Source organism: Desmodus rotundus, chromosome 5 (assembly GCF_022682495.2).
Source record: "Desmodus rotundus isolate HL8 chromosome 5, HLdesRot8A.1, whole genome shotgun sequence".
Taxonomy (NCBI): domain Eukaryota; kingdom Metazoa; phylum Chordata; class Mammalia; order Chiroptera; family Phyllostomidae; genus Desmodus; species Desmodus rotundus.
In genome coordinates this window covers 136,390,572-136,409,185 of record NC_071391.1, presented here as the reverse complement: position 1 = coordinate 136,409,185, position 18,614 = coordinate 136,390,572, and the positions used below count along the sequence as shown (strand labels likewise).

General features: G+C 38.1%; 1 protein-coding gene across 2 annotated transcripts in view; it reads right to left on the bottom strand.

The window, feature by feature from the left end:
* SANBR (SANT and BTB domain regulator of CSR) overlaps window positions 1-18,614 on the bottom strand; it is a 54,860-nt gene that overhangs the window by 19,618 nt on the left and 16,628 nt on the right. For both annotated transcript variants that reach the window (XM_053925513.2, XM_071221561.1), the window contains 5 exons: window positions 17,925-18,085; window positions 12,105-12,191; window positions 11,887-11,997; window positions 5,643-5,766; window positions 3,056-3,208 (listed from right to left, as the gene is read on the bottom strand). In XM_053925513.2, coding sequence (XP_053781488.1) covers window positions 3,056-3,208; window positions 5,643-5,766; window positions 11,887-11,997; window positions 12,105-12,191; window positions 17,925-18,085 — 636 coding nt within the window. The remainder of the gene's footprint in view (window positions 1-3,055; window positions 3,209-5,642; window positions 5,767-11,886; window positions 11,998-12,104; window positions 12,192-17,924; window positions 18,086-18,614) is intronic.

The following is an 18,614-nucleotide window of genomic DNA, read 5'->3' as shown; positions in this document are numbered from 1 at the left end:
AGCCACTCTTTCAGACTGCAATCCCCCCGAAAATGGCCTTGAGTGCCAGCCCACTCCTCTGAGTTCCCTTCATCCCCTGTATCTTACCACTAATTCCCCATTAGCTTGTTCATGCTTTTAATATAATCTTTATATTTCATCTACCTTTTTAAGTTGCATTTGATGGGAGGATTGGTCTGTATTACTTAGCCATTACTGGAAATATAAATCACTTTACGAGTTATCTAGATTTCACTTAGCCAAATAAATTACCTCAATAAATATCCATGATTTCACATACAAGATTTATCATACAGTTTAATCACTATTTACTCCTAATCCTCTCACAGTAAATGGATTAGTAGTTAATATAACTAGTAAGTAGACAAAAGAAGCCAAAGAGTTACAACTTTAAAAAGTATTGTTCAAAACAATGTGATAGTTAAAATAGAAACATCATAACCATAAAGAACTGCAAGGACTAAAAATCATGTTATTGCAAATATATAAAAGCAATCATGAATTAATAAAATCTCTTGGGCCTGTCAAAGCTAATGCTCTTCTTCTTAAAGTCTCATGCCTCATTTAAACAGTGTTGCATGCAAAATGTTAACTAAATCTTAGATATGAACACTATGACAGCAATCTATTACCTCATTAGTAAAATCTCTGATAATCAAAATTGGTGATTGATTGCAAAAATAACAAATTTCCTAATCCAAATTAAATCCTATGGTCCATCATTTCAGTAATATTTGTGCTAACATCCCAAATTCCTTGCTCCTAAATTTCATCATATCCATCTGACAAACCCCAACTCTGGATGAGCTCAAGTACCCATTTTCTCCACGCCTGGAGAAAATTGCTGGAGGTAGCAATATAAAAAGTTATGTTGGATTTCACTATAAATTTATGATCAGCAAGTTCCAATGACCCTAGTAACCTACAATATTTATGTGGAAAATTCACTTTTCTGTTTCCAAAAGACTTTCAAACCTTTCTCCAAACCTTGAAACCTTCCCTCTTTCCCTCATTCTTAGCAGACAGCTTTAGCTTCTACTTGATGGAGAACAGGAAAGGCATTCAATTGCAATAATTTATCATCAATGAGAAAAATACAATTTTACTAATTCTACAACCATCCTACTCTTCTCTCCTGTCACATGAGAGGAGCTTCCCTTCCTCCTGTCTACACAAATGCTGCCACTTGTGCTTCAGATCCCACCCTACTCTGCCTCCTCATGAACCTTATACTATCAACCTCTTCTCACTGGATCCTTTCCACTGACTTTTAAAAAGTTCTCTCCTATCAAAACAAAATAAAACAGGAACATAAACAAATACAGATTATTGATCTATCCCCTTCCTTTCTCAAATTTCCCAAAATAATTGTTGTTCACACTGCCTCCATTTTTTGTTCTTCCACTCACATTTCAGCCCACACGAATATGACTTCTGGATCTAGCATGCCACCAAAACAGATCTTCACACCTATGGATTCCAGGTCACCAAAGCCAAAATACATTTCTTTCGTTATTTTATCTGACCTCTTAGCAGCATATTGTGGACCACTCTCTGTTTCTTTGAACACTGCTCCCTTGACTTTCATGACAACATTCTTGGTTTCCCTCCTATATTCTGGCTGTTCCTGATTATTCTCCTTTGTAGGCTGATGCTTCTCTATCTAGCCATTAAATACTGGAGTTTCTCCAGGTGCTATTGTAGGCCCTCTGCCCTTATCTTCACCTGTACTTGGTGGCTTCAATTATCATTTATTTGTAAGAAGACTTAAAAATTATTATATCCAGCCTAACCACTTCTCTGAGAACCCAAACCCATATATTTAACATTCTTTGTCTGGTTATCTTATAGAGCATCTCAAACCCAAAATGTCCAAAACAGAACTTGTGAGCCTCTCTCCAAACCTAATTCCCTTCTGTTGTTTCCTCTTCAGTGAATAATAACATCATCAATCAAGTAGTACAAGCATGAAACTGAGTCATATTCTCCCTATATGATACAACCCATCAGTTTTATTTCCTAAATACTGAATTCATCCATTTCTCTTCATCTCCACTGCTCTAGTCCAAGCAACCATCATCTTTCTCTGAGACTACTATGATAACTTCCTCCTGGTCCTAATTCCACTGATTATTCCTCCAGCCATTCTCCACACTGCAACTGCTATTTTCAAAAACCTGAAGTGAAGGAAAAAGCTCAAACATGGCTGACGAGGTCCTGCCCCTACATGGCCTGACATCTACTTGTCTCTCCAGCTTTGTCTTCAAATATGCATATTTTTTGTTTGTTTGTTTTGTTTTTTATATAACAGGCAGAGTTTCTTTCAGTCTCTTACTCACTGTAACCCTTTTGGATTTGCTGTTCTGACTGGAGGGCTCTTTCCCTTCCTTTTCACCTCAAATATTCCTACCCACCCTTCAGATCTCAATGAAATGCCAAATCCCTAAGAAGGTAATATCAGCCTATCACAGACATGTATGAACCTGCATACTTCTTCAAACATTTCCTTGTATACTTTTTCCCTGTTGAAATTATTGCCTGAACTCTAAGCTCCACAAAGACAGAAACTACCTAACTTTATATACTACCCTCTGCCTTGTCCAGTGTGTGATACAACTTTGGTGCTTTATAAATATAGGATGAGGCAAAACGAGATTTACAGCTGTAAGCATGTGGAACACAGAGTTTATTCTTGTATTATTATTTATGAATTGCTGTATTATTTTTCCATACGAACAACTGTAAACTTACTTTTGCCCCACTCTGTATTTGTTGTATGAACGATGATGAGGAAGAGCTTTAGGTTCCTTTCATCACCCATGAATTTTAATTACATAACATTTTCAAAAGTGTTAGTGATCAAGGACTCTAACCTATGGCGATACTCATGTACTGCACCAAGGTGTACATGCGAAGATATTCACTGCAATACTGTAATACCATCTACCCTACATGCTTGTATTACCTTTGTACTTTAAAAACAAAAAGAGAAAAGGATTTAAATAAAAATTATTAGTGAGCACTGTAACTGCAAAAGGGTAACATTGAGCATTACCCTTGTAAGCTGAGTGGGATCGAATCGAAGAACCTTTTGGTTGCAGCAGGGATAAACTCCAGTGCCCACAGTACTCAGAGAACTTGCTGCGGGAGGATAAACCACTGCTTCTGAATGATACTGACAATGTGAAAATTCTATACAGAGAAAAACCTGAATAAAAGAAATAGATAAAAGCAATAATTATTCCCATATTGTATATCTTAAGGTATATAATATTCAAGTATATCTTAAAAACACTTTACTTAAGACCACATATTTTATGTTCTCTTTACATAAAAGGAACAGAAATGGCAAATCTCTAGAGATACAAAGTAGATTTGTGGTTGCCTGAGGTTGGAGATAAGATTGGGGAGTGATAGCAAATGGACAGAAGGAATCTTCTTGGGATGATGGGGTGAAGAGGTGATCGGATGGTGGTGAGGTTGCACAACTCTAAATTTACTAAACTATATACTTAAAATAAATGAAGTTTATGGCATATAATTATGCTGTAATAAAGCTATTAAAAAGCAAAACCAAAACATGTTACTCAAACTTCAGATGAATTAAGTTGATCTTGATGTACATCTAATTTTATAATTAGCCAAACACATAAAAAGTTTTCAATGAAAATAATGAAATAAAATTTTGCCTCAACTATTTTTTGACATATTTTTAAGGTAAATATTTAGTATTAGTATTAATGAAAACTATGGAGTAACTTTGAATCACTGGTGAAGGAACTTATCAAAATTTAATTATAAAAATAATAGATTTCAGTTCTGGCTGGTATAGCTCAGTGGATTGAGCATGGTCCTATGAACCAAAGGGTTGCTGGTTTGAATCCCAGTCAGGACACATTCCTGAGTGGTGGGCCAGGTCCCTAGTAGGGGGTGCTTGAGAGGCAATCACACATTGATGTTTCTCTCCCTCTTCTCCTTCCCTTCCCCTCTCTAAAAATAATAAATAAAATTAAAAAGCTGGGGGAATGCAAGTTCAGGGACTCGGGAAAACTGGCTTACATTTACCATGCAATCCAGCATCTAACCTACTTACAGGTTATTACCAAAGAGAAATAAAAACCTATATTCATATGAAAGTCCATAGGACATGTTTATAGTTGCTTTCTTCATCATGGCCCCAAACTAGAACCACCTACAAAGCCCTTCACTAGTGAATAAACATTTCAAGTTCATTTTGCTAAGTAAAAAAAAAATATATATATGGTATAATTTTATTTGTATGACTTTCTGGAAAAGTCAAAATTATAAAGATGTTTAAATAAATCAGCAGTCGCCAGAGTCCGGGGTTGAAAAAGGAACTGACTACAAAGGAGCATAAGAAATTTTTAGGGTGATGGAATTGGTCTATGCTTTGATTGTGGTGGTGGTTACACAACTGTGTTTGTCAAACGTCAGAAAAGAAATTAATTTTACTGTATAAAGGTGAATTTTACTGTATATATATTTTACTTCAATAAATCCAATTTTTAAAAACTGTGGGGACACAAGGAGTCTATTGGGTATAAGCCCAATAGAAATCTCACACTGAAGGTTTTAATAAGCAGCTCTTCATTCCCTCTACTGAAAATCATTACTCGAGTGAGAGAGGAAAATTACTGGGGGTAGACAGACATTAGGGATTCATAAAAATTTTTTATGTAGAACACTCTGGATTTATACATAAGACTAATAAGGAATGACTGTGACCTACAAAGGTCTATTTATTCTATAAAAGGATTTATTATAGGTACCTTTAAATAGCAAGCTTTCTTGTGCTTTTACTACAGACCTCATTTATTAAAAAAATGAACAAAACCTTTTATTGGAACACAACTGTTATAACAAGAAGGGTACATTTCAATAGCACCCTGTCTGCAAAGGCATTTCTGGATTTCTAAAGAAATGTATGGGCTAGTGGAGAAAAAGTTTGGCTAGAAATAACTGAAGGCAATAAGGACTCGGTATTTATTTTTCCATTTAAAAAAGTATTTGGTCACTTAACGCCTGTTGGTTTTCTAAAAATTTGGCAAGTCATTGATTGTTTCAACAATGATAATAAAGGGGAAGGAGAAATGTAGTAAGAGAAATTAAGTCAGACGTAAGCAATGTTTATTTAATAGCACCACTGTTTTTGCCACTAATTTCTTAAAAAGATGTCAGATATTATCAAAATATATTCAAACATACTAATTAAACAGCATATATCAAAAGAGCCTGCTCTCTCACGCTAAGTGAAATAAGCCAGGCGGTGAGGGACAAATATCATATGATCTCACCTTTAACTGGAACATAATCAACAAAAGAAAAAAGCAAACAAAATATAACCAGAGACATTGAAATTAAGAACAATTTAACAATAGCCAGAGGGGAGTAGGGAGGGGACAGTGAGGAGAAGGGATTACAGGAACTACTATAAAGGACACACAGACAAAATCAAGGGGGAGGGGGAAGGAGGGGGAGGGAGGTGGGTTTGGCTGGGGTGGGGTGGAGGGATGGGGAGAAAATGCAGACAACTGTAATTGAGTAACAATAAAAATTTAAAAAAGAAAAAAAAAGAGCCTGGTCTCAATGTTTGCAAAGCAGGATATTTTTTAAAAACTCACCCGACAACATCTTGAACAAGTTAGCCAGTTGACTGTTCCCCACAAGCGCCAATACACATCTCTCCAAGATTTCAGCTCTTCAAAAAGACTATTCAAATACTCATGAATGTCCCAAGTCTTATCTCTGGGGAAAAAGTCTCAATTGTTGTATTATTTTATAAGCAAGCAATATTAACAATTTATTAGAGAAAATGTTTTTAAATGTGTGACTTATATCCAAGAATTTCCCCCAAATAACGGCTGTGGGATGGACTACACTGAATGGTAGATGAAATTTCATTTTGGAGTCTGTTTATTCTTTTTTTTTTTCCTGTGGATAATAGGAAAAGGTATAGAAGCTTGAATGCCAAATACAATGCTAAGCTACATAAAGGGTTATAAATTAAATATAGTTTGAGTAGACTAATGTTTGGGACATCCGCAGATAATTGCTTTATTCTAATTGTACATATTGTATAATAAGATGTAATTATTGGTGATTCTAAACATTTCATTAATGTGTTCTTTATATTATCCTCAAAAGGCATTTTCAACAATAGAGTAATAATAGTAACATACAATCAGTCTTGGAAATATACATTTTCAAGTTAAGTAAGATAAACTTTAAAAATGGCAAAGGCTTAAAACCCTGTTTGCTATAGACTTATGTAACTCAAGTTCCCAGTTTTTTCCAAGTCCCTTAATATTTTCAAACTTTTGCTCTTTTTGCCCTTAGTTCAACAAATAACAAAATATCATCATGTTATTACAAATTACACAGGCACATGTTTTAAGTTAAAGACAATTTAAAAAGTGTTATCAACAGCTGACTTATTAGAAAATACTTTGAATAAAACAAAAATGGATGTTGAAGTTACTATCAATTTTTTCACGCAGTTACCACTGTCATAATATATATATAATATATATATTTGTTATTGCGATCACAGTGGACATTCTTAAAAAGTGAATCAAGTCTCAAGACAAGAAAGTGTAAAATCTCAGCTGCTTAGAATAACTAGTAAAGATTGCCTGATAGTTGTATATAGAGAAAAATGTAACATTTTAAAGTTGATTGTACTATATTCATATTAGGTTATATATGTTTCTCTGTACTTCTGTTTTAATATTTAAAATATGAAATCTAACATTTGTGTTTTTTTTTTAATATAGAAGGAACAAGCACAAAAAATTAAAATCATCCATAATACTATTACTCGGAGGTAACACAACAATAAACATTTTAGTGAACATGCTTCTAGTTTTGTTTCATAATGTGTCCATTCTTCTTTTCACTTCTTCCCACTAAAAACTTTATATATAGGTATATATTCCTCCAACATTATTCTCAAAGGCTGCACATTAAGAATTGATTAGATGTACTTTTTACAGATATAGTATTGCATGGATATATTTTACTTTGTTTAATCATTTGGGTGTTTATTTTTTTTAAGATTTTATTTATTTATTTTTAGAGAGTGGAAGGAAGGGAGAAAGAGAGAGAAATATCAATGTGTAGTTGCCTCTCATGTGTCCCCCCCACTGGGGACCTGGCCCACAACACAGGCATGTGCCCTGAGTGGGAATCGAACTGGCGACCCTTTGGTTTGCAGCCTGCACTCAATCCACTGAGCTACACCAGCCAGGGTGGGTGTTTCCTTTATTAAAAGTATAAACAATATAGCAAAAACTGTCCTTATTAAGTGCTTTCACAAATCCAATACTATCTCTTTGGGTAAATCCCTAGCAGTAGGATATTATCAGAGGATATATAAGAGTGAGGTGTGTCTACAAAGTATCCAGCCATGGAATATTAAAAATAGAGACATTTATTGAAAAAGATACAAGATACAAGAAACATTGTACATAGGAAAATGATGTCTCAGTCCCCTTCAAAGCAGGCACCTTGAGACCTCACACAGTTCTCCCAATTGCCATCAGCTGCCCTGTCATATTTTCCTGAATCTCACTGATGGTCTGAAATCTCTTCCCTATCAAAGGAGATTTTAGTTTTGGGAAAAGCCAGAAGTCACAGGGTGCCAAATATGGGCTGGAGCGGGGCAAAGTCACCTGGGTGATTTGATGGTTTGCCAAAAAACTGCATGAGACATGATATATAAGCAGGCATGTTGTCATGATGAAGCTGCCAATCATCAGTTGCCCACAGCCTTCTGAATTGTCCGAATAGTTCTGAAGAGGAATGTTCAAGCTTAATGTAAAATTTGATGCAGATTCATTGCTCTACTCACTCAGTCATTTTGAATGTGATGGCCACACAGTACACATGCCCACTCAATGGTGTCTGCTGCCCCCACTGACTAGTACAGTGAAGTCCTCATTGTTCACTCATGTGCATTCCAATTCACTGTCCTTGGCTGCCAGGTTATATCGATGTAGCACAAACCATTCTTGTTATATTAACAATGGCTGGACTTTTTCCAGACAGACCTCATATATTTTAAAGTTTTTGCTTTCCTGAGACATACCATTTTACAACACTCTCCCTCCAACTCAAAATGAGAACAGGTTTTGAATTTAAAGGGGAATAAAAAAGAACTATGTATTAATGGAATACTGACAAAGTAAGAATAATAAATAGATTAGGGAAAATTCAATTTTATGATTTTTAAATTATATTTTATTGATTATGCTATTATAGTTGTCCCAATATTTCCCCCTTTGCCTCCTCCATCCAAGCCCTCACCTGCTGCCACACTCATTCAAGCAAACCCCACACCATTGTCCATGTCCATGGGTCATGCATATATGTTCTTTGGCTACTCTGTTCCCTATGCTGTATTTTATATCCCCATGACTATTCTGAAACTACCAATTTTTACTTCTTAATCCCTTCATTTTTTTCGCCAATCCCCACTGACCTACCTCCCACCTGGCAACCATCAAACCATTCTCTGGATCCATAATTCTGCTTTTTAGGTTCAATTGTTTTTTAAGTATATGCTATTATGTTATTACAGTTGTCCCAATTTTCTCCTTTTGCCTCTCTCTGTCTGGCACCCCCCCCCCATCACTCCAAGAATCCACCCCTTAGCTCATGTCTATGGGCTGTGTGTATGAGTTCTTTGGCTTCTCCATTTCCTATACTATTCTTAACACCTCCTATCTATTTTGTACCTACCAATTATGCTTTTTAACCCTTGTACCTTTTTCCCCATTCTCCCCCTTCCCCCTCCCAGCTGATAATCCTCCAAATGATCTCCATACTTATGATTTTGTTCCTGTTGTGGTTGTTTGCTTACTTTTTTAAAAAAAAGATTCAGTTGTTGATAATTGTGAATTTGTTGCCTTTTTATTTTTTAAAGATTTGATTTATTTATTTTTAGAGAGAGGGGGAGGGAGGGAGACAGAGAAGAAAACATTGATGCATGAGAAATACATCAATCAGTTGCCTCTCACACAAACCAAATGGGGACCTGGCCTGCAACCCAGGTATGTGCCCTGACTTGGAATTGAACTGGTTCGCAGGACAGCACTCAATCCACTGAGCCACACCAGCCAGGGCTTAATTTGTTGCCTTTTTAATGTTCATAGTTTTGATCTCCTTTTTCTTAAATATGTCCCTTTAACATTTCATATAGTAATGGTTTGGTGATAATGAACTCCTTTTGCTTTTTTCTTGTCCAGGAAGCTCTTTGACCATCGATTCTACCCAGCTTTGCTGGGTAGAGTAACCTTGGTTGTAGGTCCTCACTTTTCATCACTTTGAATATTTCTTGCCAATCCCTTCTAGCCTGCAAACTTTCTTTTGAGAAATCAGCTGACAGTATTATGGGAATGCTCTTGTAGGTAACTAACTGCGTTTCTCTTGCTGCTTTTAAGATTCTCTCATTGTCTTTAACCTTTGGCATTTTAATTATGATGTGTCTTGGAGTGGGCCTCTTTGGGTTCATCTCATTTGGGACTCTTTGTGTTTCCTGGACTTGTATGTCTATTTCCTTCACCAAGTGAAGGAAGCTTTCTGTCATTATGTTTTCAAATAGGTTTTCAACTTCTTGCTCTCTCTCTTCTGTTTCCAGCACTCCCATGATGTGAATGTTGGTCTGCTGGAAGTTGTCTCAGAGGCTCATTACACTACCTTCAGTTTTTGGTGGATTGTTTTTTCTTCTTGCTGTTCTGATTGGGTGTTTTTTGTTTATTCAAATGATGATTTGATTCTCGGCTTCATCCACTCTACTGTTGTTCCCCCACAAATAGTTCTTCATTTCAGTGTATCCTTCAATTATGTTTTTTTCTTAATGCTTTCCATGTCCTTTTCAGTGCTGTTGAAGTTCTGTATGAGTACATCTGCTCTTCCCCTAAGTTCATTGAGCATCCTTATAACCAGTGTTTTGAACTCTGCATCTAGTAGATTGCTTGTCTCCATTTTGTTTAGTTCTTCTTCTGGAGTTTTGTTCTGTTCTTTCGTTTGGACCCTGTTTTTTGTCTCCTCATTTGACAGCTTCCCTGTGTTTGTTTCTATGTATTAGGTAGAGCTGCTATGACTCCCTGGTTTGGTACAGTGCCTAATGTAGTAGGTGTCATGTAGGGTCCAATGACACAGCCTCCCCTACCCCCAAGCTGGGTACTCAAAGCCACCCACCATCTGGGCTGTTTATATCTTCCTCTTGTAGTTAAGCCTTGATTGCTGTTGGCAGGTCAATGGGAGGGACTTACCCAGACTGATCAGCTGCAAGGGCTGGCTATGACCACTGACCACTGACCACTGACCTCTGACTACTGTGGAGGATCAGCTGTGCAGGGGCCAGTCCACATAGCAGGACTTAGTTCAGTAGGGCTCTGGAGCCTGCTGAGTTCTCCCTGTGAGTGTGTCACTTGTGGAGGTGGTTGGGTAGTAGTGCTCTGATGTGGTCTGTAGCTGTCCACTAAGTGCTTCCCCAGAGGTAGAGGCTAAGGTCAGTCATTGCCTGTGTTCTGTCTGGGAACACCTGACATAAGCTACAAAGTGATCTGCAGATGGCTGCTACTTATGCTGTGCTTGGAAATGCCCCAAGCAAGGCCAAACTGTGAATCAAGGCCAGCTGCTAGTGCTAGGCCTGGGGTCACTTAGCAAGAAGTGCAGAGCTTGCTGAGGCCAGATGCTGCTCATTTGAGAGATTTACAAAAATCTGAAGCATGAGCCAAGATAAGCCACTTGTATGGAAAAGCCACTGGAAACAGCTTGGGTGGGCCTGAAATTTGGGTTGGGCAGAGACTCAGGAAATCACCAGGGCAGGGCAACAGTGTGGGTCTGGTTAATGGAGTCTCAGATATTGTGCCTGCCTTCCAGCTCTTTGGGGGCGGGGGGGGGGGGGCTCTGAAAAGGAACAGTGGCCTCTGTCAGCACTTCCGTCTGGGAGAAAGCTGTCCCCCAGTTTTTGCCCTGATTCCAGACACTTTAGTTCCTCCCTGTATGCCTCTGACACCTTTCAAGCTGCTGCCCCAGTGCTGGAGCCCAGAGTGAATCTGAATAAGGCTGTGCATGGGCCATTTAAGGATTGCCTGGGAATCCAGAAGTTTCTGTCTTCCACAGCCTCAATCTCCACTGGTTTTTACAGCCAGAAGTTATGGGGATTTATCTTTCTGGCATTGGAACCCTGGGCTGGGGGCCTGGTGTGGGGCTGGGACTCCTTGTTCCCGAGATATCCCTCCTAATTTGTATCTGCCATACATTGTTGTGGGACCAGCCCATTCCATGTCTCCACCCCTCCTACCAGTCTCCCTTTGTACCAGTCTCAATGTGGTTTCTTCCTTAATTCTGTAGTTGTAGGACTTCCATTCAGTTCAATTTCTGGCAGTTCTGAATAATGGTTGTTCTGCAGTTTAGCTGTAATGTTTTTGTGGTTGTGTGAGGAGGTGAGCCATGTTTACCTAGGCTGCCATGTTAGCTTTCTCCAGAAAATTCAACTTTAAAGACTATTTTCCTCACCAAAATTCACTTGAAAGTAAACTTGGTTCTCTTGTTAAATTCAATATAACATTTATGTAAAATCTGTTACTGTAAAGAAATAATTTTAATGGTACTGACCAGAATATCTTTCGAGATAAATGTATGACCATTTTTACTCTTTGAAAACTTAAAAGTTTACTGATATTTATCTGATTAATAAAACATAGCTTTTAAAACAATTTTGTTTTGAAAGTAGCATCTTTCTAAATCAAAACTGGATCACATGCAGAAAATATACCCTATTGCTTATAGGAGTAGTTATGCTTCTATAAATACATTAGTAATTTATATTTGAAAAGCTGTATTTTTTCACTATACCTTATGTGAATGTACACAATATTTCCATGTTGATCCACATTGATTTTTCCAGGAATGCAAGGAACTCTTCTTTCTGTTTCTTTAGTTAAAAGTTTCTTACACAAACAGCACCTACAACAAAAAGGGATTTAAAACTATAAGAAAAAAATTTTAATGTAGTAAAATGAAAAAATTTAGCTGCATCATATAGTCTACCAAGGAAAACCATGTTACCATACCTGTACAATGTTGCTGCATTGTTACGAGAATCTGGATTCAAGTACTCAGGATCAAATAGTCTCTCAATCTTCTTACAAAACAGTTTACTATTAACAACAAATGACCAACAAATTAATTTCCCATATCCACTTTACTAAAGTTACTCAATAGCAATAAAACAAATACTGATCTATTTGCACATGTAGAAAATAAGATTAATAAATGCTTAGATTTATTCTCTTTGGGAATGTATAATACGGTTTTAGTGTTCTAAGTAAATAAACCTCCTAATGACAACTGTTTGATCAATAATCTATTTTCACAAGAAAAATAAGACTGAAATATTACCTCTCTTTTAGTCCTTTGTTGCTGGAATATTCAAGATTAAAGATTTTGGAAATTTAACAATTCTGTGTCTACCAGTAACTCAGTACGTGATCTTTAGCAACTTAATCTCTCTTAACTTATGTTTTGCCACTCATAAAATGGGGTTAAGAATTCCAAATTCATAATTTTTTAGGAGGGTTAAATGAGATAATTAAAAAAAAAAAACAGGCAAAGCATTAAGCATTCGATGAATATTAATACTTTATTTTCATGCATAAAATGACTGAACTTCAAACCTTCTAATTAATTAATTCTAATTAAACTAATTGTCATTAATTCCAAGTGTATCATCCTGTCTCCATTTTCCCTCATGTAATATCTGCTATTGAAGGTCAGATCCAGATTTAGGGCCCTGGTCCCATTTTTAAGTATTTAGCTCTTGGATAATTCCCCTGTCTCATTTCCCTTAAGGACTAAACTCTTGGATCACCCCCTACCTGATCAGTTCCTCCTACTCTCATGAGTCATCCTGGTCAGCAAATAAACATAATCTAATATTTCTCTCCTTTAAAAAAATCCTTTATTGGGACTACCTATCCCTAATAGCTACTACTAAATTTTTCAGCAATTGCTCAGAGCAAAACATCTGGAAAAAAGTCACCTAAATCCAACTGGTCACATTTCTGTCCTAATCTCACTCTATATGGTGGCAGCATTCTACTCATTTGATCACTTAATCACTTCCTCCTGTTGGAAACCCTCTTTCCTTCAACCCACTGGCTCCTCCTTTTCAGACCCCTCACTGGTGATGATGCTCCTCTGTCAAGCCTCTAAATTTTGGATAGTCTTTACCAATACTCTTGTTAACAATTATAAAATTAAATAACTAAAAATAGATTTACAACAGCACCCAAAAAATTAAATGCCCGAGAATAAATTTAATAAGTGAAAAACATCTCTCCACTGAAAATCATAAAACATTGCTAAAATAAATGAAGGGTTATACCATGTTCATGGACTGAATGACTCAATATTATTAAGATATCAAATTTTCACAAATCTAGAGGCTCAATATTAACCCTAAATTATTCTGGCAGTTGTGTATGTGTGTGCACAAAAGAAACAAAAAAATGGGTAGGCTAATTATAAAATTTACATGAAAATGTAAGAAATCTAAAATGGCTAAAACAGCAATCTAGAAGAAAGGCAAAGCTGGAGAATTTAGATACCAAAAAATATTATAAAGCTACCACAATTACAACAGTGTGATACTGATAAAAATATCAACAAAGAAACCAACAGAACAAAATGGAGAACTCAGAAACAGGGACTTCCCACCAGGATGGAAGTGTAGGTAGACGCACTGTGACTCCTCACACAACCAAAAGGACAACAAATTTAAAAACAGAAAAATCAGAACTGACAGAAAATTGAACTATGTGCAAGTCCAACAACCAAGGAGTTAAAGAAGAAATATTCATCCAGACTGGTAGGAGAGGCAGAGACAGACAGCCGGGCAGAGAGGACTGGAGGCAAGGTGGCAGCTGGCGGACCAGGGAGGTGGTGGCTGACAGACCAGGCAGTCCCACATTTGCGTGCAGATAAACCTGGAGGAACAACTGGGGAGCAAGACAGACCATGCAACCCAGGGTTCCAGTACGGGGAAATAAAGCCTCAAACCCTGACAGAAAAAACCTGTAGGGGTTGAGGCGGCAGGAGAAACTCCCAGCCTCACAGGAGAGTTCATTGGAGAGACCCACAGGGTCCTAGAATGTAAACAAACCCATCCACCTGGGAATCAGCACCAGAAGGGCCCAATTTGCTTATGGGTAGCGGTGGAAGTGACTGAAAGCCACAGAGAACTGAACAAGCGGCATTGTTCCCTCTAGGACCATCCTCCACATACAGTGCCACAACACAGTGACAGGGATTGTCCCGCCCTGGTGAATACCTAAGGCTCCAGAGACCAAAAAAAAAAAAAAAAAAAAGCCCAAATGAAAGAACAGGTCAAAACTCCAGAAAAAATACAACTAAGCGATGAAGAGATAGCCAACCTATCAGATGCAGAGTTCAAAACACTGATAATCAGGATGCTCACAGAATTGGTTGAGTATGGACACAAAATAGAGGAAAAAGTGAAGGCTATGAAAAGCAAAATAAAGGAAAATATACAGGGAACCAACAGTGACTGGAAGGAAACTGGGATTCAAATCAACAGTTTGCACCAGAAGGAAGAAATAAACAGTCAACCAGAACAGAATGAAGAAACAAGAATTTTAAAAAATGAGAGGCTTAGGAACCTCCAGGACAACTTTAAACATCTAAATCATAGAGGTGCCAGAAGGAGAAGAGGAAGAGCAAGAAATTGAAAACTTACTTGAAAAAATAATGAAGGAGAACTTCCCCAATCTGGCAAAGGAAATAGACTTCCAGGAAGTCCAGGAAGCTCAGAGAGTCCCAAAGAAGTTGGACCCAAGGAAGCACACACCAAGGCACATAATAATTACATTACCCAAGATTAAAGAGAAGAAGAGAATCTTAAAAGCAGCAAGAGAAAAGGAAAGAGTTACTATAAAGGAGTTCCCATTAGACAACTGATTTCTCAAAAGAAACCTTACAGGCAAGAAGGGGCTGGAAAGAAGTATTCAAAGTCATGAAAGGCAAGGACCTACATCCAAGATTACTCTATCCAGCAAAGCTATCATTTAGAATGGAAGGGCAGATAAAGTGCTTCTCAGACAAGGTCAAGTTAAAGGAGTTCATCATCATCAACCCTTATTATATGAAATGTTCAAGGGACTTATCTAAGAAAAAGAAGATAAAAATATGAACAGTAAAAATGACAGCAAACTCACAGTTATTAACAACCCCACCTAAAACAAAAACAAAAGCAAACTAAGCAAACAACTAGAACAGGAACAGAACCACAGAAATGGAGATCACATGGAGGGTTATCAGCAGGGGAGGGGGAGGAGGAGAAGGGGGGAAAGGTCACAGGGAATAAGTAGCATAAAAGGTAGGTAGAAAATAGGGGGAAGTTAAAAATAGTATAAGAAATGTAGAAGCCAAAGAACTTATACATACAATCCATGGACATGAACTAAGGGGGGGGGTGTGGGTGGGAGGGGGTGTGCAGGGCAGAGGGAAATAAAGGGGGGAAAATGGCTGTTTATACTATTCTCTTGTTTTGGATTTTCTTCTTCTTGTTGTTCTCATTGGTTGTTTTTTGCTTCCTTATGTTCCAAATCACTGATTTGATTGTCAGCTGCATCCATTCTACTGCTGTTTCCCCATAAAATGTTCTTTATTTCAATTAGCATATCCTTAATTTCTGACTGGATCTTTTTTATGCTGTTGAGGTCCTCACTATGTTCCTTGAGCATCCTTATAAACAGTGTTTTGAACTCTGTGTCTGATAGATTGCTTATCTCCATTTCATTTAGCTCTTTTTCGGGAGTTTTGATCTGTTTTTTCATTTGGGCCATGTTTCCTCATTTTGACAGCCTCCCTGTGTATGTTTCTATGTATCAGCTAGAGCTGCTTTGAATCCGTGTCTTGGTAGTGTGGTCTAATGTAGTAGGTGTCCTTGTATGGTCCAGTGGCACAGCCACCCCTATCACCCAAGCTGGGTACTTGAGGTGCATGGGCTGAATACACCCTGCTCTTGTAGTTGAGCCTTGTTTGCTGTTGGTGGATCGACGGGAAGGGTTTACCCAGGCCAGTCAGCTACATGGAATGGCTGTGACCACTGATCACCAACCTCTGCCCTCCATGGAGGATCAGCTGTGCAGGGGCAGGATGGTGGTGCTCTGACTTGGTCTGTAGCTACCCACTGGGTGTGCTGGCCCTGGGGTTCCCTTGGTGGTGGAAGCCATGGTCAGCCCCCACCTGTTTTGTGCAGGGCCACCCTGCCTGAACTATAAACCAATCTGAGACGGTTGCTACTTGTGCTGGGCTTGGAGATTCCCAGGTGAAGCCAAGCTGTGACTCTCTAATCTAGCTGCCCTAGGGTTCACTGAAGCCAGCTGTTGCTTGTTTGATTGGATTTAGGAGCCAAGACAAGCCTTTCTTATGGAAAAGCAGCTAGGGTGGACCAGTAAATTCGGTGGGGTAGAGCTTCTGTGGATCTCCAAGGTGGGTCATATAGTGTTAGCCAGGTTGACAGAGTCGCAGATATGGCACCAGCCTACTAGCTCTGTAAGGGGGGGAGCTCAGCAAAGGGACAATGACCTCTGCTTGCCCTGATGACAGACACTTCAGTCTCTCCTTCTGTACCAGTGGTGCCCTTCCAGCTGCCACCTGGGTGCTGGAACTCAGGGGGAGTGAGTCTGAGTAGGTGAGTCTGTGTGTGGGGTCCCCAAGAGGAACTGCTTAGGGCTCCAGTAGCCTCCTCCACTGACTCAACTCCCACTGGTTTTCACAGCCAGGTGTTGTGGGGACTTATCTTCCTGGCAATGGAATCCTGGGCTGGGGTGCCTGAGGTGGATGTGGCACTCTTCACTCCTGAGATATCCCTACCGGATTTTTATCCATGTGGGTGCAGTGCCAGCCCCTTCTGCATCTGCACCCCTCCTACCAGTCTGGATGGATATGGTTTCTTCAATTCCGTAGTTGTCAGACTTCCATTCAACTGAATTTATGATATTCATGATAGTTGTTCTATATTTTAGTTGTAATTTTGATGTGGTTATATGAGGAGGTGAGCCATATCTGCCTATGTCACCATCTTGAATGGACTGCCAACTCTTTTCAATAACCTACTACGAATCTGTCTACTTCTTTCCAGCTCCACTGCTTCTACTCTAGTCTGTTGCAACCCTTTTGTCTCTCACCAGACTACTGCCTTATCTTCCTAATAGGTCTCTTTGCTTCTTACTTCCTTGTAATCTATTCCCAGATAGCAACCAAGATGATTTTTTCTTTTTTCTTTTTTAGATTTTGTTTATTTATTTTTAGAGAGAGGGGAAAGAAGGGAGAAAGCAAGGGAGAGAAACATCAATTGGTTGCTTCTCATATGTGCCTGGACCTGGGACCTACTAACCAGACATATGCCCTGACTGGGGATTGAACCGATGACCTTACACTTTGCAGAACGACACCCAGTCAAGGCACACCAGTCAGGGCCAAAGTGATTTCTTATCGAATCAGATCATGCTATTTGTCTGCTTACATTCACACTTAGAAGAAAGTATATACTCCTTGCTATGACCTAAACAGCACCTAAGTGATATGACCACTGCCGACCCCACTGCATACCACCCTTCTCCTTTATACTAAGGCCTTTCTTAATAATTTTTCACATAATTCACTGCCATAATAAGCTTGTATGTACATTAGACAAAATAAGTAATTTCATTACTAATTTTTACCTTGAGCAATTGGCTCTGGATAAATTTTACTTCACTTATAATAAAATGGAAACATATTTCTAAATATAATCTAAAATAATATTTTACTAAAATGAAAGAAATAGTTTTTCTAATAGAAACACTGGATTTAAAATGAAAAATTACCTCCTAAACTTATCTTTCTTGTCCTTTAAATCATCTACCTCATTGTGTGTGAACATATCAGCTATACGTGTAAGAAGATTTGCATTAATACAGTTCATGTTGCATGGAGTGGCTACTATGGCATTCATATTTTTGTGGCAATACTGAATACATTGTTCAACCTAAAAAACACAGAATAGAAAATGAATGATGAAAATAGTAGCATGAAGGAAAATGTCATATCAGTACCTTTTAAAGATAAAATTCATTAAAAGCTTTATACATGTATTGCTAGGTCCTGCCTGGTTTTACCTATTTGGGTTATCTACACTGCTCCAAAGTGCTCCAGTGGGTCAAATTTGTACAAACATATATACATAGCTAGAAAAATCATTTTCAACCGTCTTAAAGATGCAATGAGCATCTCTCATGGTTGTGGCAGGTATAAATCTTAGTCCACCAATTCAAATGTACAGGATATCTGACTCCCTATCACTAAATGTAGTTACAATTTTAAATTTCCATTTCTCTGAAGTAGCACAAAACATATTACCGGTGACTTCAGGGTTTTCTCAGTCCTACTGTACTGGTCTCTGATTTTCCTTCCCTTTTTCCAACCTGAGAGTATATTTATTTACTTTTTGAGGTGGGTTTGGATTCTGGGGAAAACTAGCATTCTCTAAACATGTATTCTTCAAAATATTTTGCTTC